At 40.7% G+C, this 25,200-nt stretch overlaps 1 protein-coding gene and 1 pseudogene across 1 annotated transcript; one reads left to right on the top strand and one right to left on the bottom strand.

Annotated features, from left to right (window-relative positions):
• Positions 1-5,583, top strand: part of LOC133391033 (uncharacterized) — a 31,138-nt pseudogene extending 25,555 nt beyond the window's left edge.
• A 1,861-nt stretch (positions 5,584-7,444) lies between these two features.
• On the bottom strand, positions 7,445-15,459 carry LOC133391032 (uncharacterized protein K02A2.6-like). The gene has a single exon (XM_061640884.1). The coding sequence runs from the start codon at positions 11,717-11,719 to the stop codon at positions 7,445-7,447; it is 4,275 nt and encodes a 1,424-aa protein (XP_061496868.1). The 5' UTR covers positions 11,720-15,459.
• Between the last annotated feature and the right edge of the window lie 9,741 nt (positions 15,460-25,200).

Genomic DNA, 25,200 nt, shown 5'->3' with positions numbered 1-25,200 from the left:
TATCAAATGTATGCTTATATTAGTATAGATTAGTGTGGGATATTACATGATAACTTACCAGACGGCTTAAGCTTTTTAAAAAATATTCTATTAGCCTTCGAAGGCGAATTGATTAGCTGGTAGTCAGTTTTGTTGAAATGTGCTGAACATAAAATGCTGCTTATCGATGGCACCCAAGCTTCCTCTTCCTTGAAAAAATTCTACTCATTTGCGTAACAGCGTTGGGTCTGTTGGAAATTTATGAAAAATTATATCCAGACCAAGGTGGAATGTATAATGAGGTGTAGTTATAGCGCTTTAGGCGATCCCCCCCCCCTGGGCTCCGATTTTGACAGATGGTTTTCCGCTTGTATATATATTGATGGATTGTTTACGTTTTGCATGGTCAATATTTGGTTGAGATCAATTTGGGTGAATATTTTAGTTTATTAGAACACTGCCCGTGATTTAAAATGGAAATTTTCCTTCGAGAATTTGAAGCGTTAGCCAAAAGCGGAAAACTAACTGTCAGTTTTCTTCGTCGATTCTTCTTCCACCTAGCTGTCAAAACGGGCTTATAACTTGACCTGATATCTTTACGGTCCTTGATCCAGACCCATTTTTTTCACCATGTAGTGGCTGTGTTGGCAAAAGGATGCAGCGCATGTTGACATGATGTACACTGAAATAGCAAACATACATTAGGCTTGTTGCAGTAAAATACATAATAATCAAAAATTTACCTTTTAAGAAAGCCGTTTGATGTACTTAGATCAATATAAACGATATGCTTTGTACAAATTTAGTGATTTTTCACAACTCTATTACGCGACACAGATTTACAATGTTTGTTTCTACACGAGTCCACATCCACATGCCGTAGGTCTGAGCAAGGTGTGTTTATTAAGGAGGTGAATTGTTAGCGCGTTTTCCGGGCGCCATCATTGAGTATTGTTATGTCAAATCGCATACAATTTTCTATACCCCCCTCCAGCCCTCCCCGATTTTAATACCGGAGCCCCCAGTATTGTTATGTCAAGTCGTGAAATTTCAATTTGCTCTGAAGCACTTCACCTCCTAATATTCATACACCTTGGGTCTGAGAACATAAACCAAAGTGGGTATAGGGACTAGGTGGGCTTATAGGTTTGGCGGGAAGGCCATATTGGACGAACGAATGACAGGAGGGGATTCGATTGTGATACGTAGTTTTTCACCCACACTACGACACATCAACCAAAACAGCCATTGGAATTCTCACGCATACATCAACAAATGATCGAATCCCCTTGTGGGAGCGATTAAAAGACGATGTAAACCGTTCTAAGAGTGAACTAAGACTAACTACATTTATTCGATATTCAGTGTAACCACGGTTGCTGTAACCAATGGCTACTTGATTACAACTAAGACATTGCTATAAGCAATCCACCACAGAGTCCCCCTCAGTTACGCCAAGAACCGAACACGGTGACCGGATGGCGTAACTTTTGTTCTTTCGTTATCTTCATTCGAATCCTTTTCGCAAATATATGCTGGTTTAATACGATCAATCGAAATCCTTCGTTTCTCACCGTTCATATTTAAGTCCATATACTTTTCATGCCTTTCGATTATTTGAAAAGGTCCCTCGTATGGGTGTGTAAGAGGCCGCTTGACTGAATCGATTCGAACAAAAACGCTTTTGCAACTTTGCAAGTCCTTCGGAACAAATAGGGTAAATGTACCTATAGTGGTGGTAGTACCAATAGTGGTGCTATTGCTCTAAAATGCGGTTCATAGGGCAAATTAAAAGTAATTAAGTTATTTAAGTTAGTGTGAAATATTCTTTAGCCTTTTACAAAGGGTTTAAAAGTTAAATGGGGCCATTCCGTTACTTTGTGACCGAAAAATCCATTATTTTGTGAAATGTGTCAACATTATTCCAAAATCCTTAGGATTTCATAACGAAACTCATATTTCTGTTAACGTTCTAAATGACCACATAACCACGCAATTACTAGTTTTCCAACATGACTGTTATGAAATGTTATTATTTTACTAAAATTATTTGCATTTTGACCATATTTATGCATTTTTAAGTGTTTTTTACCATAGTGCCATTATAGGTACACAAAACAGGCATGTTCCTATAGTGGTTATAGTTATAAAATCAATAAATACAGGCCATTTTAGATGTTTTCGAGGAAATTTTTGACATGTCGTACTGTTTTCACTAAAATAAGCAACAGAAATGAGTTTTATTTAGGTAATTTACCAAAAACAGGCCAAAATTCGCTTATCTGGCTGAATGAAAAATTGACTTCAAATCAAGCACACTCTTCCGGGTGTTGGTTGATGACAGGTGAGATGCAGTACTTTAGTGAATAGTTTCATCAATCAAATTTATACATTTTTTTACGATCAAATTACGCAAGAAACCAATATTATGGCAGTAATCGTTGCTATTCACACGAAAACATCTTCAAAACTAAGTTATATTGATATTATACACTGTTTTGAGGCATCCTTGTTTACCATCACTATAGGAACACAATACGACGACTATAGGAACCATACCACCATTATAGGTACAACAAAGCAATCACAAAAATATGTATTTTTTCGTAAATTTGATGTGTTTAATGGTAAAAATGGTTGCGATTGCGAAGATAAAACATATTCCAATTGCAATGTGTTAAAATATTCAGAAATTGTCCTTCCTGACACTTTAAATCCATTAAAACACATCGGTACCTCTACAAATTGCACCACTATTGGTACATTTACCCTACCGATCGTTTGTCATGATGCGAGTTTCTGATTGGTCCAATTTGTTGCATGGTCCGGCAAAGCAGTTTGGCAAACTCTGAGCGACATATTTCCGTCTTCGAGGGTTCCAAAAAATCACCAGGAATTCGCAGTGGCTGTCCGTATGTCATCTCGGCAACAGAACAATCGATATCTTCCCTGATAGCAGTTCGCAAACCGAGCAGGACCAACGACAGTTTATCGCACCAACGTTTCGAATCGACACAAGTGAGCGAAGTTTTTAACGTTCGATGAAAACGCTCGATAAGACCGTTAGCTTCGGGATGATACGCTGTAGTACGAATACGGAGAGCCCCAAGAAGCCGCGTCAATTCCGTGAACAATTCGGATTCAAATTGTCGTCCTTGATCGGTCGTGATTGTTTCTGGAACACCAAACCGAGAAATCCAACATTCGCAAAATGCTTTAGCGACTGTTTCAGCTAGTATATCTGGCAAAGGAACTGCTTCCGGCCAACGACTTAACCGGTCGATCATCGTTAATAAATACCGCTTTCCGTTCGACGTCGGAAGTGGTCCAACCAAATCGATATGAACATGGCGGAAACGACTTTTTGGAAGCTCGAATTCGTTGAGCGCCGCAGATGTATGCCGATGGATTTTCGATCGTTGACAATCAATACAAGATCTGACGAAGCGGGCGACGTCTCGATTCATTGAGGGCCAAACAAACCTTCGCGCAACCATTTTTCTCGTTGCTCGAACACCGGGATGAGAAAGGCAATGGATGTTGCGAAGAACTTCTAACCGTAACTTCTCTGGTACATACGGTCTGACATGTACATTTTCCGACACATCACAATACAACAATTGATTAGTTGAAACAGATGATCTTAACTGCAAGTTCATTGATGTAGTTCGATCAGCAAGTAGCTTCTGTAGTTCTGGATCGTCATGCTGCGCTTTCGATAATAATTCAAAATCCACTGTTGAAGGAGCTGAGATGGTGTTGACTCTGGATAATGCGTCTGCAGCAGAATTGTCTTTGCCACTAATGTGCCGAATATCTTTTGTAAAACTCGAAATGTACTGCAAATATCTTTCTTCATGAGGAAGATGATTTGAATTAGAATTCAGAGCATACGTGAGCGGACGATGATCAGTATAAATAGTGAATTCTCTCCCTTCCACTAGATGTCGAAAATACTGCACCGCTAATTTCATGGCTGTTAACTCGCGACCGAAGACAGAATACTTTTTCTGTGAAGGGGAAAATTTCTGCGAGAAGAACCCCAGCGGTTGCCATGCGCCAGCGACATTTTGTTGTAGAGTAGCTCCTGCCGCTGTATCCGAAGCATCAATCATCAGTCCCATTCGTTTTGACGAGTCAGGATAGGACAATAAAGCTGCGTTTGCTAAACTTTCCTTGCATTTCACGAAAGCTTCGTCTGCTGCGATCGTCCACTGAAGTTTTCTTGTATCGTTTTTTCGATTCCCAATAATGAGTGCTTGCAATGGTTGTTGCAATGAGACAGCATTCCGGATGAAGCGTTTGTAACCATTCAGCAATGCCAAAAATCGTCGAAGATCCTTCGCCGTAATCGGACGACTGTAATCAACAACGGCTTGAACGCGATTAGCTTGAGGTTTGATACCAGATGCATTGATGTGATACCCCAAAAAGTTGACTTCTGTTTGGACAAACTTGCATTTGTCCAAGTTCAGTACCAAGCCGTTTGATTGGAGACGCTCAAAGACAGTTCGCACGTGCGATAGGTGTTCCTCCTCATTAGACGATGCAATGCATATATCATCGACAAACACCACCACAAAATCCAAATCACCAAAGACATGATGCATAAAGCGCTGAAATGTCTGGCTCGCGTTGCATAATCCAAATTGCATCTTGGTAAATTCAAAGAGCCCGAACGGAGTGATTACAGCAGTCTTTGGAACATCGCTTTCCTCGACCGGAACAAAATGATATGCTCGTACCAAATCTAGAGTGGTAAAACAATTCTTACCTAAGAAATTGTTTAGCAAATCGTGAATATGTGGCACAGGATAACGATCTGGCACAGTTATCCGGTTTAAACTCCTGTAATCTCCGACAAAGCGCCATTGACCATTCTTTTTCGGTACGCAATGAAGTGGACTTGCCCAACTGCTTTTGGAAGGGCGACAAATCCCGAGCTCCATCATGGTCTCAAATTCTTTTTTAGCGGCTTGAAGTTTGTCTGGCGGCATTCTACGAGGTTTGGAAGCAACTGGAGGTCCAGTGGTTTGAATATGATGGGTTACATTATGTCTTACTTCAGTGCGCATTTTCGGCGGGGCGGTGATTTCTCGAAATTCGACCAGCAAGTCTCGAAAAGGATGATCTTTTGCTATAGTTGTTACACCGTAAACCGAAGATTTCGATAATCCGCAAACAGTGTGTAATTTCGTACCACCATCAATAAGTTTTCTGTTTCCAAGATCTACAAGAAGACCAAAATGCGCGAGGAAATCGGCACCAATAATTGCAGAAGTAACGTCGGCTTGCAAAAAATTCCACGAAAACTTTCGGCGTAGTCCGAGATCCACTGAAACAAACTTGCTCCCATACGTTCGTATTTTCGTTCCGTTTGCTGCATGGAGTAAAAACGGCGATGGTTCTCGAGTCTTCTCTATCTTGGATGCAGGTATTATCGATACATCCGATCCCGTGTCGATCAAGAACCGAATACCAGAAGATTTGTCGAAGATTTGCAGACGGCGACTGATTCTTAATCCGCCCACCTCGCCGATTTCGGATGGGCGGAAATCTAGTTTTTTGACTGATGATACTGGCAAGGGCTTCGACATCGCGTAGCTCGATTTCCATACTTCCGGTGATACCAACAGATGTTTTCATTGGTACGATTTTGAGAAGTGGAACGCAATCGACCGCGCTCAGGTTGCCGTGCTTTCATTTGGCGTAGCTCTACTTTCATGGCAGCAACTTCTTCTGCTAAATTTTCCGTCGTTTCTTTTTGCACAGAAGCATGGATAACTGATGTTTGAGGAGCCATTTCTATCATTTTATCTGCCATCTCCGCTAGCTTCAAAAGACTTCCATCGTGGATGCTAAGTATTGCACGTATATTAGCTGGAAGTTTTTGCAGGAATAGTCTTTTTAACAAGGAATCATTCACATTCAATCCGGCAGCAAGTTCCTGCATCTTCGTTAAAAGATGCGTAGGACGAAGGTCTCCAAAATCGTACGATCCAAGTAGCTGATCCATTTTGGCTTGTTCCGTGAGCTCGAATCGAGATATGAGGCGCTGCTTAACGGCTTCATATTTTCCTTTCGCAGGAGGCTGTTTTACATAATCGGCGATATGACAAAGCACGGATTGTTCGAGTTTAGCGACAATATGATAAAATTTTGTTTCATCCTTATGAACGCCGGCCAACAAAAACTGAATTTCAGCTTGCGAAAACCACAACGATGGATCGTTCTTCCAGAATTCCGGAAGTTTAACCGAAACGGCTGCAGTAGCAGGGGAAGTTTCTTCGTTAGAAACGTTTTCGGTAGACATGTTCGTTCACAAATTTTCAAATTAGGAGAACTAATAACAATCCGGAGATCACGTCGGGGTCACCAATGTGGGAGCGATTAAAAGACGATGTAAACCGTTCTAAGAGTGAACTAAGACTAACTACATTTATTCGATATTCAGTGTAACCACGGTTGCTGTAACCAATGGCTACTTGATTACAACTAAGACATTGCTATAAGCAATCCACCACACCCTCCTGTCATTTCGTTTTCATTTTTCTACAGCACGGCTGTCAAATTGTTCGGGATAAGCCCACCTGTATAATAAACCCACTTTGACATAAACAACCTCTTACCGAACTGTCAAATTTTTCCCATAGCTGCTTGTCAATTTACACTGGATGCTTCAACCTCTATCCTTAATAGACCTTGCACATAACCTTGAAAATGTATGCGCAATCTTGGCGCAATCTGAAATTGTATGGAAATGACGTTTATAGCTCAGGGTTGGCTACGCGAAATGACATATGTTTTGAAAAAAAAAACGAATATATGCGCAATCTGAAATTGCGTATCGTGTATTAATACTTTTGTGTTGTAACGGGGTTTTGTGACATTTAATGTTCGGTATTACTAGCTACATTTACTGCACACGTATTTAAATTTCATCAATTAATATAAATGTATTATTAAGAACTTGAATTAAGAATCGACTGCTTACACCGAGGACATGCTTGTAAGTGCCCGTTACATCCAATGTGTTCGGCACCATCGCTCCCGTTCGTTGGCCTGGCGAGCGATCATTGCCCTATCCTGCCGAACCGCTCTCACTAACACATCAACACGCTTGCCGGACTGTCAGTGGTGAGTGACTGCAATAACGGCGATCGCAAGTTCGGCAGGTCGGGTCACAACATCTCCCCCTTTTTAGTATAGCCGATATCCGTCGAGCCTACGCGGAGGTCTTCTAAGCCTAGAAGATCGGCGTGGCGGTTGTATCGGCTGTCTGATGCTGGTCTCGGATGCAGATGGTAGAGGCTGTACAATCTGCTGCGTTGGGGACCTATCGGAAGCAAAACGTTGTGATGTGCTGGACGGATCGTTGTTCCGTTCCACGGGTATCGGTGCCTTTGGTGTCGGTGCCCACGGTGTTGGTGCCACTTCCGTAAGAATATCAAGCGGCAACTGATGCTTAGTTGAGTCGCCGGCAAGATGTCCTCGGCCACTCGATGTACGTGCGCGCATTTGATTGGCATGTCGACGATGAGGGCGATGTCCATCGGTGATAATCTCGTACAATCCACTGCCAAGCATTGCGCGAATAATGTTTCATATAGACAGCATCTCCAGGTTGAAACTGTCTAGCTGCTGGCGGTTGCTGATCATCTCGTTGGTCGACTTCGGAATGTGTTGTTGTAGTTGGGCGTATCAGATCTAAGGGAATTCTAATGTTTCGATTAAATAAAACTTGAGCTGGCGTGCGTTGGTTAAGTGCAGGGTGCGGAGTTGAGCGATATGTTTGCAGGAAGGTGTCGAGTGCCGTTTCAGTGGATATATCATCTGATTGGATTTTCTTCAGGGCTCGTTTCATAGTATCCACAAAGCGCTCTGCTTGCCCATTAGACTGTGGGTGAAACGGCGGTGTTTTAATATGTTCAATGCCACTTTGCTTGCAGTAATCTTTAAACGCGTCGCTTGTAAATTGGGCTCCGTTATCGCTGACTAGTTTTTCAGGCATGCCAAAACGTGCAAAGATGCTTCGCAGCATCGAAATGGTAGCTGTAGTGGTTGTGGTGATTGTTTTCATCACTTCAGGCCACTTTGAGAATGCGTCAACCACGATCAAGAAATAAACTCCATCAACTGGTCCTGCATAGTCTATATGCACACTTTCCCACGGTTTGGTGGTCTTTGGCCAAAACTTTGGTTCTAGTAAAGGTGGTGATTTTGCGACTGCCATGCATGCTGTACAGCTGGAAACGCAGTCGGCTATATCCTCATCAATAGATGGCCAGTATAAATAGCTGCGAGCGACGGACTTCATGCGTTGAATCCCTGGATGCCCTCTATGAAGTTGATTCAAGCACCGCATGCGTAGTTTTCTGGGGATTACTACTCTCTCTCTAAAAAGAACACAATCACCTACGGTCGACAGGTCATCCTTTCTATTATAGAAGCGTGCTAACTCCATTCCATATGACGAGTCAGACGGCCAGCCTTCTTGGATGTATTTGTGAACCTTCCATAGTAGGGAATCTGTCCGTGTCCCTTCCTCTATGTCTCTGAAATTGAGAGGGAATGTATTAATCATGTTGAGAACTACGGACCTTACATCCTCTTCTAGCTGGAGGCTGGCGATGACGTATTCTGTCTCCGGTTTAGCGTGATTTCTTATGAGCCTTGAGAGAATGTCAGCATTTCCAAAGTTTCCGGTGGGGACGTACTCAATCGAAAAGTCGTATAACTGCAGTGTTAGCGCAAAGCGTTGCAGTCTATTCGCTGTGAATACTGGGATGCCTTTCTTTGAGCCGAAGATGCGTAATAAGGGACGGTGGTCGGTTTGGAGCCTGAAAGAACGACCATAAAGCATCTTGTGAAATTTAGTTACGGCAAATACAATGGCCAACCCTTCGCGATCTATTTGACTATATTTTTCCTCCGTTGTTGTCAAAGCACGTGACGCATGCTGAACGACCTTTATTGAGCCGTCGCCAAACTTGTGAGAAATGGGGGCTCCTAGTCCCACTGATGATGCATCCGCTGCCACAATAATCTCTGCGGTGGGGTCGTAGTGGGTGAGGAGGAGATCGGATGATAGGATTTCTTTAAAATATTTAAATGCCTTTTCACATTGCATATTCCAAGCGAATTTTGTGTCACTTTTCAGCAAGTTATCAAGCGGATACCTCAATTCGCGCATTTTTGGCACAAACTTTCCGTAAAAATTTACTGCTCCGAGGAAAGAGCGCACGCCTTTGATGTCAGTAGGTGCGGGAAGATTTTTTATTGCCTCGATGTTCGCAGGATTCGGTCGGATACCATGACGGTCGATTACGTGTCCAAGGTAATCGATTTGCCTCATCTTCAACGAGCATTTGTCTGCTCGGACGGAAAAACCAAATTGTTCGAGGCGTTGAAAAAGTTTCGTTAGATTTTCGTCATGCTCTTCCTCTGTTTTCCCCCCGACAACCACATCATCCATATAGCCAGAAGTTCCCTGCAATCCTGCCAGCATTCTATCTATAATCTGCTGGAACGCGGCTGGGGCTACTTTTATGCCTGGAGGAAGGCGGTTATAATGGTATAAACCTCTATGGGTGTTAATGGTAAGCAATGGACGATATTGTTCGTGAATCTCGACCTGGAGGAACGCGTCTGACAGGTCTACTTTGCTGAACCAACTACTGTGCGCAAGCTTCGAAAAAATATCTTCGGGCAATGGCAATGGATATTCGAGTGGCTGAAGCGCATCGTTTAAGCCAGTCGAGTAGTCGCCACAGATGCGGATGTTGCCATTTGCCTTTCGTACGACTACGATCGGGGCTGCCCATTCGGAAAAGTCTACGCGCGTGATGATATTCAATTGTTCCAACCTATCCAGCTCTTTGTTGACCGTCTCAATCATGGCATAAGCGACAGGCCTTTTTGGACAAAACACGGGTCGAGCGTCTTCTTTCAACTGCAAGTGGATGCGGCTTTTAGTGCATAGCCCCGTACCGCTAAAAACTGTCGGAAATTTAGCTTGGAGACCCTTGATGTAGCCGCTTGACGATACCATTTTGCAGTAGCTATCCATTGGTAGCGAACTGAGACCAAATTGATCGATGAGATCAGCACCCAACAATAAAATGTTTGCTCGTGTCACCCGAATGATAGCTTCCCTCGTTTTACCTGCCATTTCAATGCTGGTTTCGAATTCACCGTCGAGTTGAAGCTCCTCACCCGATGCTGTCCTAGCGTTGACCTCTGCCGGAACTAACGATGGTTTGCCCAGTTGTTGCCACAACGAGCGACTGATGACTGTTATGTCCGACCCAGTGTCCAGCTGCAAGCTCACGTGTTGACCACATATGGTCAGGTTGACGTATTTTCGTCTGTCGTTAACCCTGCAAATATTCACAGTTACAACACGTGATGTTACCTGCCGGTGCTTTCGAAAGTTGCGCTGTCGTCTTATCGGTCCTGATGTGCGGCAAAACCCTTCCCGATGACCGATTTTTCCACAATTGGAGCACTTATGCGATTTGAACTTGCAGTCTCTGGACCAATGAAGCTCACCGCATAACCAGCAGGGTTTCGATGGTTTCGCCGATGCTCCGGAATCACTCGATTTCTGCTTCCGGAAATTAGCTGGTTGCGTGCCCGATCGATGGTACCGCTGGTTCGACTGCATACCTGCACCGTGCACTGCAAGGACTCGTTCACGCGACTCCGTTCCAATCATCGCGCTGTCAACCTTCAGGCTCTTTATCCGCTGGCACTCTGCTGCAAGATCCTCCAAAGTAACGTCACTTCGTTCCTCGATGCGCGCGAGAAGTCGTGTGCGGATGTCTGAATCAGCCTCATCCTTTAATCCACACACGAGCGTCAAACACTTAAACTGATTCTCACTCATGGACGAAAACTGGTAGTCGACGCACGATCGGTTCACGCGGCAGATGAATGTGAGTATGTCTTCGGATTGCGCTTTTGTCAGCTTCATGCATTTGTATCGTTTGCTGACAAGCGACTCAGCCCTTGCGAAAAGCGAACTCAATATGCTGACTGTGTCTTGAAAACTCACATCGCGCGGAACTCGTGGAAGGATAAAGCTGGTATACCGTGAATGCTCTGTCGTGCCCAGCTTACGCACGAGTAAACGAACTTTCGCCGCGTCGTCGAGTCGGGAGGCGTCCTGCTTAAACAGGTCGTCGTAACGTGAAAACCAGGCGGAAAACGTAACGTCCGACTCGGCCTCGTACCGAAACTCGGAAATGCTGCTCGCCAAAGCATCCATGGTAAGCTCGGGCTGCTGCTGCGGGACGAAAGACAGCTGCTGCGGGACGAAAGACTGCTGCTGCGGGACGAAAGACTGCTGCTGCGAATGCTGCTGGGGCTGCGACGTTTGCGGGAACGGGTGCAATTGCATTAATTGCGACATCATTTGCTGTTGGGCCATCTGCTTCTGCATTAATTGCAGCATTTGGTAGATCATCGCGCCGTCTGGGGACGATCCTGCTTCCTGAGATGACGCTCCTTCTGGGTGCAGCGATGGCGTCGGCGATATGCTGAGCGATGGCGCCGCTGGTACGCCGAGCGATGACCCCGCTGGTCCTCGGTGCGGTTGTAGATGCAAGCGTTGTGCATTGACGTCGTGCGCTGATGCGAAGGATTGCGCTGGTGTAAAAGCGCTGGGGCGGATCAACGGTGATCGACGCGATTCGCCTTCGCTAGCTCCGTCTGATGCACCGTTTTCGTTGGTGCTCATCCTGCGCTTCTTGGACGGTGGACGGGGAATTTTCACACGCACATACACTTACACTTTCACAGATTAAAAATTGTCGTTTTATAAAAAAATTGTCCGAATTTACTCGTCGCCACTTTTGTGTTGTAACGGGGTTTGTGATATTTAATGTTGGTGTTACTATCTACATTAACTGCACACGTATTAAAACTTTATAAATTAACATAAATGTATTATTAAAAATCTGACTGCTTGCACCGAGGACGTTCTTGTAAGTGCCGCGTTACAACCAACGTGTTCGGCACCATCGCTCCCGTTCATTGGCCTGGCGAGCGATCATTGCCCTATCCTGCCGAACCGCTCTCACTAACACATCAACACGCTGGCAGGACTGTCAGCGGTGAGTGACTGCAATAACGGCGATCGCAAGTTCGGCAGGTCGGGTCACAACAGTTACAATATTTTTTATTTGCCGTATCAAAGCCCTTTTTCATAAATATTCGTGAAAATGCAAACATTGATTTTGCTCCTATTTTCGGCAGTTTGTTCCTATTTTCGGCAGGCTGTGTTCCTATTTTTGGCAGCGCGAATACGGGTCAGAAAATGTTTGTATCAATGTGAATATGTACAAAAAAATGTTTAAAGCAATTTAACACTCTTACTTTCCTAAGATTGGTGTTAAAAAGCACTTTAATTATTAATTTTATGTTGCTTATTTTGGCCCGTTTGGACAGCCATTTTGATGCGACATTTAAACAGAGCAGCCATTGACAGTTTGATGGTTATAGCGTACGGTGCGAATTGGCTTACAAATATTTATTTTTTTCTTAAGTTAGTGCATTTTTTGTCGTAAAATTGGTGATATTTGGTACAAGAAAGGTCATATTATGTGTCGACATACGCATTGTAGTGTTCTGATCAATTTTAAAACGAATATTCAGCCAAATTCAAAATGTATTATTGTTCCGAGTTTCGGCAGGAGCCCACAACATTGAGCTGTCAAAAATGAATATTTACTGTGTACCTATTTTAGGCAGCATTCAAAGTGAAAAATAACCTGTTTATCGTGATTTAAAAATTCCGAAAAAGTTAGAATGAATAAATAAGCATAAAATCTTTAATATACACCACTTTTTCATAGTTTTACTGTTCTGATTCTCTTAATCACAAAACCTGCCGAATGATTGGCTGACAGCAAAGCTGCCGAAAAAAAGCACAATTTATTTGATATTTTGGAAAATACGTTATGAAATGGTGTGAAACTTCGTATGTGAATATCAAATAAGTACACTTTCACTACAAAATTGTATTTTTTGAAATTTTTTTACCGCATTTGTGCAGAATTTTACGTTTATAGCTACCCTGCCGAAAATAGGTACACTGCCGAAAACTGGTACAGTTACCCTACGACGGAATCAAAAATTTTTGATTTCGTCGGACGCCGCATCCGATTTTATCTGTCAAACTAAATGTGTGGTGTTTTGTAGGAACAATCTCAACTTAATTTTTCATAATCATTATACAGTGGAACGTCGATTATCCGGGCAGCTCGGGACCGGGCGTTTGCCGGTTAATCGATTTGCACGGATAATGGTCCAAGAAATGTCAAATTCATATAAAAATTAAATAATCTCCTAGTTTTAAGAAAAATTCATCATGAATCCATCGAAAAATCGTTAGTAGAATATTATTTTAATTAATAACTATAGGTTTAACAACTGTTCATGAACAAAAATAAATTTCGAATACACCACTAGACACTACAGAGCTGCACAAAAAACTGGTTGCCCATTTGACTATCGCTGCAAATGTTCGCCGTACGTTTGAACAGCTGTCACATTTATGCGCACGGTTAAGCCGCCCGCCGGTTAATCTGCCCCCGGATAATCGACGTTCTACTGTATTATTAAAATCATCCAAATAATCGCAATATTATAGGAAAAATCGTGTGACAGCACGTTCGATAAAATTGCATGCAATGGAGCACAGACACGGGCCTAAGGCCCGTGTCTGTGCCAAGAATAATGTACAGTAGAGTGTCGATTATCCGGGCAGCTCGGGACCGGACGGTTGCCGGTTAATCGATTTGCACGGATAATGGTCCAAGAAATGTCAAACGCATATAAAACATATTAAATTCACTAGTTTTATTATTAATTCGCCTAGAATCAATCGATTAATCGTTAGTAGAATATTATTTTCATCAATAACTGTAGATTTAACAACTGTTCATGAACAAAAATAAATTTCGAAAATACCCCTAGACACTACCTGCACGAGCTGCACAAGAAACTGGTTACCCAATTGATTATCGCTGCAAACTTTCGCCGTACGTATGAACAGCTGTCAGATTTATGCGCACGGTTAAGCCGCCCGCCGGTTAATCCGTCCCCGGATAATCGACGTTCTACTGTATTTAGAAGGTTGATTTTATCGCTTTTGCTGGGCGACATTGTGGGAGACATCTGGCACTCTCTGCATACAAATTTCATTACCCCGCACCAGCCCTCCTCGATTTTTATACCGAAGCCCCTGGAACAGTTAGAGAAATGTCATTTTGCTCTGAACAACTTCACCTTGTCATTTTAAAACACCTTGGTCTGTGCTCCATCGGATCAAGGATAATGTATTTAGAAGGTTGATTTTTATCGCTTTTGCTGGGCGACATTGTGGGGGACAAAATCGGTGAGGGCTGGTGCGGTGTAATGAAATTTGTATGCAGAGAGTGACAGTTGTCCCCCACAATGTCGCCCAGCAAAAACGATAAAAATCAACCTTCTAAATACATTACCGTATTAATACACGATGCACAATCTCAGATTGCGCATATATTCGTTTTATCAAAACATACGTCATTTCGCGTAGCCAACCCTGAGCTATAAACGTCATTTCCATACAATTTCAAATTGCGCCAAGATTGCGCATAAATTTTCAAGATTATATGTCCGAGATATATAAATATTTTTTGACAGATAAATATATCAAACCGATCCGTTTGACAGATAAATATATGCGCAATCTGAGATTGCGCATCGTCTATTGCTACGGTTATCCTTGATCGGATGCGATTTTATCGGAAGGCCTGTCAATATTTTATATGGAATTTGACAGATAAAGTCGGTCCCAAGCGAATGAAAATGGCACTTTTCGGCTGTGTTTTCGATTGACATTTCGTGCACGATTTGACAAACGAAACAGTGTACGAGATTCAGACTTTTTTCGGCACATAACCACAACCGCGTGCAATGGCATATTTGCTATCTTCATCGCACGTCTAGCGTTAGACATTTTGAGGTTAAATAGTTTTTCATCGTTGGTGTTTATATGAATTAGCGCGTGGCCACGGAGCTGAAAAAATGTTGAAAAAATTTTCAACTTTGTCAAAATTGCTTGTCAACTGCAAAAAAGAGCTTTCCTCGTGGCCGCACCAAAAACATACACAAGAGCGATAAAAAGCTCCAACATCTGAATATCATCGATATTTTGTTTAAGAAGCACTAACTAGGTACATACATCAATTAGAATCATGAATTTTAGCATTATTATCATAACAATGGGTCACAACTGCGCCAAATAGCTGTTTGTTTACGTTTTTTCACGAACGTCAAATTTTGTCAACTTTTGTCAACTTTTTTCCTGGCTGCTCCAGGTCACAAAATTTTGACAAAAGCTCAAAAAAGTGACAAAAGCTCACATTCTGAAAAAAATTGTCAGCATTTTGTCACTCCCGTGGCCATTCGCTTATACGAAAGAACACAACTGATTTAAATGCAAACTAAACATAAAACATAAAAAGAAATACACATAACCTGCTTTAACGCTTGGCTTGGAGAGCGAAATGGCCCAAGCGGAAATTTTCGGACGATAACTCATACACTCTCATAATTTGACAAGCAATATATGATTGTATGTGTGGTTCTTTCATTCGTAACATTTCGCTCTCCAAGCCAAGCGTTGAAGCAGGTTATGTGTATTTCTTTTTGTGTATGACGTTTAGTTTGCATCAGTTGTGTTCTTTCGTATCGTATCATTCATATAAATACCAACAATTTAAAAACTATTTAACCTCAAAATGTGTAACGCTAGACGTGAAATGAAGATAGCAAATATGCCATTGCACGCTGTTGTGGTTATGTGCCGAAAAAAGTCTGAATCTCGTACACTGTTTCGTTTGTCAAATCGTGCACGAAATATCAATCGAAAAAACAGCCGAAAAGTGACATTTTCACTCGGTTGGGTATGTGCCGAAAAAAGTCTGAATCTCGTACACTATTTCGTTTGTCAAATCGTGCACGAAATATCAATCGAAAACACAGCCGAAAAGTGACTTTTTCACTCGCTTGGGGGTTCGAAAGGAAGAACTACAGGCGGTCCCCGAGATACACGGTTAATGGGGACCGAAAACGACCGCAAAATACCGCGTATCTCGAATTTCCGCGTAAGTCGAATCTCGTGATTTCCAGCTAAAATATCACTAATTTTCGTGTAATTTTGCAAGTAGGAGGCGGTTTTAGTTACTTTATGAATTAGTTGATATGATTCTGACTGAATATAACAGTTTTAAACCATTTGAAATAGTTTTTAACATTCGATCATAACGGAAATTATTTGGCAATTTAAAATTGATGTGTCAAATCAGTACAATTTGCTCAAAGAATTGTCAAACTTAGGCTGGAAATAGACGAACCGAGATCGTCGCGGTACCGCGAAATTCGCGCCTTGTTTATAACAGTTGTAGAACAGTTGGGCTGTCAAATCTTCCGCGCCTCCGATCCAAGGTGTTATAAATGACAAGGTGAAGCTGTTCAGAGCAATATGACATTTCTCGACTTGACATTTCTCTTCCGTGGGCTCCGGTATAAAAATCGGGGAGGGCTGGTGCGGGGTAATGAAATTTGTATGCAGAGAGTGACAGATGTTCCCCACAATGTCGCCCAGCAAAAGCGATAAAAATCAACCTTCTAAATACATTATCCTTGCTCCGATCGCGCCTGCTGTTTCGCAGAGATACCCAACTTCGGTATTCCTGAGATTTTCGCGGTAGCGCAAACCGATTGTTTTCACTTTTTCTGGTGAATTCGTTTGAAAAAACGTGTAGGGAAAAGAGTTTTGTTTTTTATTTTGCATAAACTATGTGAAATAACCAATTTGATTCGAAAATTGATAAACATTATTTCTTCTTGGCACATTCAATCGTCACCAGACCTCGGATGGTTCCATACACGAACCGCGATTATCTCGCCTATCTGTCAGATTTTATAACAGAATTGACAGCTCAAGTCATACGCGATTTTCGCGGTACCGCGACGATCTCGATTCGTCTATTTCCAGCCTTAGAAAACCGCGTATCTCCGAATCAAGGTGGATTAAAAATATCAGGTGTTGGATAAGGGCCTTTGGGGGGTCGCCATAGTTGAGGGACTTTACTTCATTTAAAAACCGTTAAACATTGATTTCCGCACACAAAGCTTAGCAAATAGAACAGATTTCTTTGTTATTATGTGCATTTTTGTGTGTCTATTGATTTTATCGAAAAAATGAGATATATTAACAAAAGATTTGATGATTTGTTTATGCACGAAATTTAAAATCATGTGAGTAAGAGTTCTAATCTCACGTAAATTGTCCATGCGGCTCGTAGATAATAAGGAATCAATGTGACAATTGAAAAAAATAATGTTTTCTTAACTTTTATCTCCAAAAATGTCGAAAACGCAATGAATTATAGAATAAATTCACGGAATAAAACAAACTAACACTCTTTAATCCATGTTCTAATGTTTAATAAGAACTCGCAAAGTGCAGAATATATGTTTAAAGAATATTTAATCGAAAAAATGTGGTAGATAAATTATATGAACAAATTTAATAAATGTAAACAAAGTTTGAATCCTGGGGACCTTACGTCAAATGACGAATTGTCAAAATGCACTAGAGTCCACCACCTGATATTTTTAAATCCACCTTGCTCCGAATCCGCGTATAACAGGTACCGTGTATCTCGGGGACCACCTGTATTCGAAGCGGACTCATTTGATCGTCCAGGCGATCATGGAAACCCGGAAGGAGTTTCCCTTACTGGAAATGTTGGAGTTTAGAAGCCTTACCTTGGGTAGGGGGACATAACTAAACTCTTGAAATAAGTTGGTACACGAAGTTTTTAGGAAGCGTAACGTCCTATCTTGGCATTCCGAACGAATCTGACTTGCCACGGTCGGAATTGGTTTTATTTATACTCAATGGGTTTCGAAATATTGGTTTTGGAATGTGTTTTTGTCCTAATTAAAGGTTATTGATATGAGGTGCAATTTGTTCATTGTATCGGAGTGAGGTGTCTTTCAATTTGTGCTTATGCTGCGCTTTTAGTGTTTTTACAAAGGTTCTGGAAAGTTTCAACTGTTCTAGTCAAATAACGAGTGCTTTCGTCGATCATTGCCTACACTGCGCTTTTAGCAATAAGTTGCTATGCGTTCTCTGTTTGTCCACTTTGCTGCAGTAACGCTTGAATTGCTTATGTTGCGCGTTTCGGTTGTTTTCGATAAATGTCTCAATGGTTTTTTCTATGGATGGTATGGTCTAGGTATGTTGCTATGGTGTGGATTGATTTACTGAGTGTGTTATAATGAATGTGTTACAATGGTGTGGTTTGGCTTTCCAAAGTGTGTTACAATGTGTCTATGGCTGATAGTGTGTACTACAATATGTTCTGTATAGCAGATATGCTACACCTCCTCCCTTTAGGAGAATAACGTTAATAATACAATCATTGAAGTTATTCTTTTGATTTAATTAACCTGTTTTTGTGTACTGTTGACGATTTGTTGGTGGTTTTGTGTATTATGGTACAGTTTGGTTCTTGTATATTTGTTACTGTAAATGGTCCAATATAAACGGGATCCAATTTCTTCCTATTTTCATTTGTTAAGTAAACTATGTCGCCTATCTCTAGTTTTAAGGAATTAATATTTTTATTTAATATATTTTGCCTATTTTCTTTTGAGCTCACAAGATTTTTCTTTGCCATTTCGTGAGATTTCTGTAATTTAAATTTCATTTCGTTATACTATTGTTCAACATTATACACTGGCTCTATTTTGTTTCGGTAAATTTCTTGTGGTAAATTTGCTTTTCTGCCAAAAATTAATTCGTAAGGCGTATAACCTGTGTCGGTGTGTTCTGTGGTGTTATAAACAAATTCGTAAAATTTCAGATATTCATTTAAACACCTGTGGTTTCTTTCTAGTGCTCCTATGGTTTGAGGATGGTATGCTGTACTGAACGTTTGTTTAATTTGTAAGATTTCTGTTATTTTGTTAAGGATTTCGTTATTGTATTCTAAGCCTTGATCTGATTTAAGCTCTATAAAAGTTTCAAATGTTCATATGAAATTTTCTACTAATGCTTTTGCAATAGTGTTTGCTTCTTTATTGTGAATAGGTATTATTACAACATATTTTGTCAAGTCACATTGTATAGTTATTGCGTACCTGTAGTTGTTATTGGTCTTTGTCAATGGTCCAACTGTGTCAATAGATATAACGTTAAATGGTTTGTTAGGCGTCGTTGTAATTACTGTCTGTTCTTTAGTTTGTCTGTTTACCTTATTAACTAAGCATGCTTCACACTTATTGATAAAATTTTTGATATCATTGCGCATGTTTTTCCACGTGTAAGTATCTCTTATTTTCCTGTAAAGTCTGAGTTGTCCTACGTGTCCTCCCGAAGGGGTAATGTGAGAATCATGGATTATTCTTAGCCGATCATGTTCTGTTTCTACCCACCTAGGTGGTGTAAACAGTATGAATTCATACTTGTCAATCACGCTGTTGGCGATTTCTTTAAGGGTTTGATGAGAGTACTGTGTAAAAATTTGGTCGTGTAGAGACCAGGCTAGCTTTTTGTTTTTGTAGTTATTGGCCAATTTGCAAATGTTGAGAAGAGCAAGCTCGAAAGCTTGACTTCCATTTTTTTCTGCTTTCGCGTTAACTTTCCCTAGGACTTTCTTGTAAGTGCTGCTGCACCCTTCAAATGTTATATTGTTGTCGGAAATGCTTGTTCTAATTTTTAGAAGCTTCCTTGTTTTGGATGGTGTATCCGTTGTCCACATCGTTGGTTGATCAGACCTGGTATCGATGGGTTTATGAGGTGTTACTTTTTTAGCCTCTTTTTGTTTAACCATTGCTCTGGTATTAACCATGAGGATTGTTGATTTAAGATTTTGTATATTGTTAGTTGTTGCTAACATTATGTTTGTTGGTATTTGAGCCTTAAGTTCATCTGAGGTAATAACTACTCTAGACAACGCGTCCGCTGCTACGTTTGCTTTCCCTGCTAAGAACTGTACGTCAAAGTCAAATTCTTCTAGATCTAATCTCATACGAGTTAACTTAGATGTTGGATTTTTCATCCCAAATAGGTATGCTAATGGTCTGTGGTCTGTTTTTACAATGAATTTTCGACCATATATATATATGGTTTCAAGTAATTGATTGCCCAATGTAGGCATGTGTAAAATGAACGAGAATCGCACCGTTCGAACAGTTCGGTAAAGTGCACGAACGAACGAGGTTCTTAACAAAAAGAACGACCAGGACTTTTGGAAGAAACTGACTACACCGAACGCGTTCGAACGTTCCGTTCAGTGTTCGACGGCACACATAAATGTGGTAATAAAACGTGCAAAATCATATTGCATTCTCGCTCTTTCTCGCACCGTGCGAACGGGTCGTTAGAGATCAAAATGTACCCTGTTGGTGTTGAAATCATACCCATACAACTCAATTCCTCGAACGCCGTCGAATTTGTCCAGCAGTGTTCGATACGTGTGCTGTTGGTGTGGAAATCGTATCTATACGACTGAATTCATCGAACGCGTTCGAACTGGTGTTCGATCTGTGTTCTGTTGGTGTGTAAATCGTACCTACACAACTGAATTCATCGAACGCGTTCGATCTGATCCGTTAGTGTTCGATCTGTGTTCTGTTGGTGTATAAATCGTACCTACACAACTGAATTCATCGAACGCGTTCGATCTGATCCGTTAGTGTTCGATCTGTGTTCTGGTGGTGTATAAATCGTACCTACACAACTGAATTCATCGAACGCGTTCGAACTGGTGTTCGATCTGTGTTCTGTTGATGTATAAATCGTACCTACACAACTGAATTCATCGAACGCGTTCGAACTGGCTCATTTGTGTTCGATCTGTGTTCTGTTGGTATGGAAATTACACCTATACAATTCAATAGATCGAGCCCGTTCAAACGGATTAGTCATTGTTCGCGAATGAACTGAACTGAATTGATTGCGCTCATCATGTTGATCCATATTTAAGTAGTTTTTTTTTTAAATAGAATCCTTAAGTGTGTATAAGGCATGGGGTACAATATATGCAGGAGACATTTTTGCTCGTATTAGTTTTTTACATGCTAGTTTTTGGTCGGTTTTGCGATGGATTGTGTTGACCAGACAGCCGAGTGTTTAATGTTTTTAAATGATTGGTTTCAACCGCAGAATGAGTACTTCTTTGGCTACAGTATGCGTCTATGGTGGGTAAATGAAAAAGATAACGTGCGTTTTTTTGTGAATAAAAACCCCATGAAACAAAGAACGAAAGAATCGTCGTTCGCGTTCGGTTCTTTTTGGTGAGCGAACTAGTTCGTTCGCGTTCGGTGAAAAGAATCGTTTTGCCCATGCCTAGCCCAATGGATCGCTGTCAGTTCTTTTTCTATTATTGGTTTGTTTTTCTCCCCTGGCGTGAAACTTATGCTGGCAAATGCCACTGGTAAATCGTTTCCGTCAGTTATTTGAGGCAATACAGCGCCACATGATGTATCCGATGCATCAATTGTTATAATGAACTGTTTTGTAAAATCGGGATATTGTAGTATTGTTGGTGAGAGTAAACTTTGTTTAAGTTTTTCAAAAGCTTCCTGACATTCTTTGGTCCAATCAAATTTTACGTCCTTTTTAATAAGGTTATTAATAGGTTTAGCTATTTTTGCAAAGTTTTGTACAAATTTTCTGTAATAATTACAAAATGCTACGAAGCGTCTGGCATCATTTGCATTTTTGGGTACAGGAAATTTTTCTATTATTTCGTATTTTGAGTCATCCGGGTATATACCTTTGTCTGTTATTTTGTGACCTAGATAGGTTACTTCTGTTTTAAAGAAGCAGCATTTTTCTGGATTTAACTTAAGATTGCATTTTCTTAATTTGTTAAAAACCTTACTTAAGTTACTTATATGGTGTTGTGCGCTGCACCCTGTAACGATTATATCGTCGATGTAAACAAATGCTAGCTCAGGTGATAATCCTGCCATAGCTATTGCCATCATACGTTGAAAACTATTTGGGCTTATATTTAAACCAAAAGGCATTCTCGTAAATTGATAATGACCTGTTGGTGTGGAAAATGCAGTGAATCTTCTTGATGCTGGTTCTAGCTCAATTTGGTGGAACCCTGACATTAAGTCAAGTGTGCTAAAATAATTTGCTCTACCTAACTGGTCCAATATTGTATCTATTCTAGGGAGAGGAAATTTATCCGGCAGGATTTTTTTATTTAGTTGTCTGAAGTCAACTGCTAATCGCCACTTTTTACTTCCGTCAATCGATTTTTTCGTGACTTATAGAATGGGCGAATTCGCTGTCGAACGATTTGCGTTCGGTGTAAAGTTTGTGGTGCGACTATTCTGTTCATGTGGCGGGTTTTTTCTTTCATAACTTTTCACTGTATCCAGCATGTCGGTGATACTTGAAAACTCTTTTATGTCTAAAATTAGTTGACTGTCTCTACCGATACCTCCTTCTTTTAGTTTTATTATGACGTTTTGCTGTGTTAGTGTCTTTACTATGTCGGGTGTCATGTTTTCCTGAATATATGCTGTTTGCAGTTGATCAGCCAATTCGTTGAGGCTATTTGCAAAAGTGTTAAAATTTTCAAATTTACCTTTTCTTCTGTCGCATAATTGTTTGTAAATTTTGGCGACTGAGAAGGTATTCGTATACCTTCCTTAGATGGTAACAATTATCTCATCGAAGGATTTAGGCAATTCTTTAAACAATTCCCTAGGTTCTTTTCCTAGTTTTGTGAGTAGGAGGTTGATTGCTATAAGAGAATTTGATGAACTGATCATACTTTTTACTGTATTGACTGTATCGAAGAATTTAGTCAATTCGGATGCTTTACCCTCAAACGTTTGCATGCCCGTGAGTACGGAGAACCCTACGCTATTAAGATTGAAAGCCATTTTAGATTTTTTATGGAGTTGTAGAAAGGCTGATATGGTCTGTGCTAAGAATTTGAACGATAACTTATTGGTTGTCAATAATGTTAAGTTGGTATTTTTGTCCGCTAAGCTATTTGTTGAGCAATCAGATGTCTTGTTATGTGAGTCGTCGTTGGTTTTTGATGTGCTCATAGCAATGATATTATGAATTAGTACGTTAGAAATTTTACTAAATTCTAATAGTTTGTTAAAGGTGTATTTGAATTTATATTTTTCTATCTATTTTTGAATCTCTTTAAATGTTTCCTCGGCTTGTGTTCTGAGTTGTGTTTTCGTACAAGTCCTTTGATTTGGGTCCTGTATTTTTTTAAAGATATGTTTCAAAATTTCAATTCTATCGCTTATAGTAATCATTCCTGTTTTGTATTGTTTCCATATAATCTTTTTATAGAACTCATTTCCTAGCTTGAAAACTTATTTGATTATGTTCTAAAGTTACAATACCTTAATGGGATATGCTGCGTGCATTTTGTTGCTTCTGATGATGATGCTACGCTGAATCTATACCGGTGCTGGGTGTTTAATCGGTATTTGGTGCATACTCGATGTTTGATGTGAAGTTCTACGATGACGTCGTCGATCAGTCGTCACTCGATGTCTTGTCGGGACACTTGTCTATTCTTGCCTGCCAATCCAGATTGGGCAGTGGGCTCGTCTTGTATTTTCGTCTTCCACGTTGGGAAAGGTTGTTCCATTCAATCACGCTGGCCACAACTTGTTTCGCGTTGCACTTTATTGTCCCATATCAATTGCTCCACGAATCGTATAGATTACCAAAATAAGTTACATTTTATAGGCAGTTGTATGTTATTGATTGCATCACGTTTTGCTAGAGTTTTCAATATTTTGAAAATGGTTTTAATTACTTTTTGCATGAGTATGATAGCAAGAAGTATCAGCACAATGTTCAGTTTTAACTCATGGGTTTCATGCTGCTCTGAGTGAACATTTTGTGTTTGTATAATGGTAAGATCATTATCACCATTAACATTAGCTTTAGGGTTTGATGCGTCGTTACCCATTTTAAGGTTACTCTACTTGGTAAATCGATCGCATAAGCGTTACGTTTTTACACATTGGGGTAGGTTCTCACAACACTGTGATGTTCATCAATTTGACATTCCTTTTGCACTACACTGCACTAAATGTTTTTTATTCTGCACTGCACTTGCTTCTGGCTGTTCTTTCACCGTTAGTATTTATAACATATGGGTCACTTGTGCCAGCAGCGTTGTTGAATGTTTCGTTAAAAAAATGCACATTTGACACTTTTTTCTCACGTTCCGTCGAATGCCGGTTATGGTCACAATACTTTTGGTTCGTCACACGACACTTACGTTTTACGTTACCGTTGTACTTATCACATTTTACTTGAAAATAATTTGCTTATACTTCTGCCTGTCGATTGCAGATTAAGGTCACGGTCGCCATGTAATGTGATCGAACGTACGCGGGGCCGTCGTGCACCGTTTTTTTGCGGGGAGTCAGTCTTTACTGACACGAGCTGAGGTCGAACGAACTATTCGAAGCGGGCTGATTTGATCGTCCAGGCGATCATGGAAACCCGGAAGGAGTTTCCCTTACTGGAAATGTTGGAGTTTAGAAGCCTTACCTTGGGTAGGGGGACATAACTAAACTCTTGAAATAAGTTGGTACACGAAGTTTTTAGGAAGCGTAACGTCCTATCTTGGCATTCCGAACGAATCTGACTTGCCACGGTCGGAATTGGTTTTATTTATACTCAATGGGTTTCGAAATATTGGTTTTGGAATGTGTTTTTGTCCTAATTAAAGGTTATTGATATGAGGTGCAATTTGTTCATTGTATCGGAGTGAGGTGTCTGTCAATTTGTGCTTATGCTGCGCTTTTAGTGTTTTTACAAAGGTTCTGGAAAGTTTCAACTGTTCTAGTCAAATAACGAGTGCGTTCGTCGATCATTGCCTACACTGCGCTTTTAGCAATAAGTTGCTATGCGTTCTCTGTTTGTCCACTTTGCTGCAGTAACGCTTGAATTGCTTATGTTGCGCGTTTCGGTTGTTTTCGATAAATGTCTCAATGGTTTTTTCTATGGATGGTATGGTCTAGGTATGTTGCTGTGGTGTGGATTGATTTACTGAGTGTGTTATAATGAATGTGTTGCAATAGTATGATTTGGCTTTCCGAAGTGTGTTACAATGTGTCTATGGCTGATAGTGTGTATTATAATAAGTT

This window comes from Anopheles gambiae, chromosome X, assembly GCF_943734735.2.
Source record: "Anopheles gambiae chromosome X, idAnoGambNW_F1_1, whole genome shotgun sequence".
NCBI classification, from domain to species: domain Eukaryota; kingdom Metazoa; phylum Arthropoda; class Insecta; order Diptera; family Culicidae; genus Anopheles; species Anopheles gambiae.
This window is presented reverse-complemented; position numbering and strand designations above follow the sequence as displayed.

Bases quoted from the DNA above. Each gene is read 5' to 3' on its own strand.
- LOC133391032 (XM_061640884.1), bottom strand. From the start codon at position 11,719: ATGAGCACCAACGAAAACGGTGCATCAGACGGAGCTAGCGAAGGCGAA.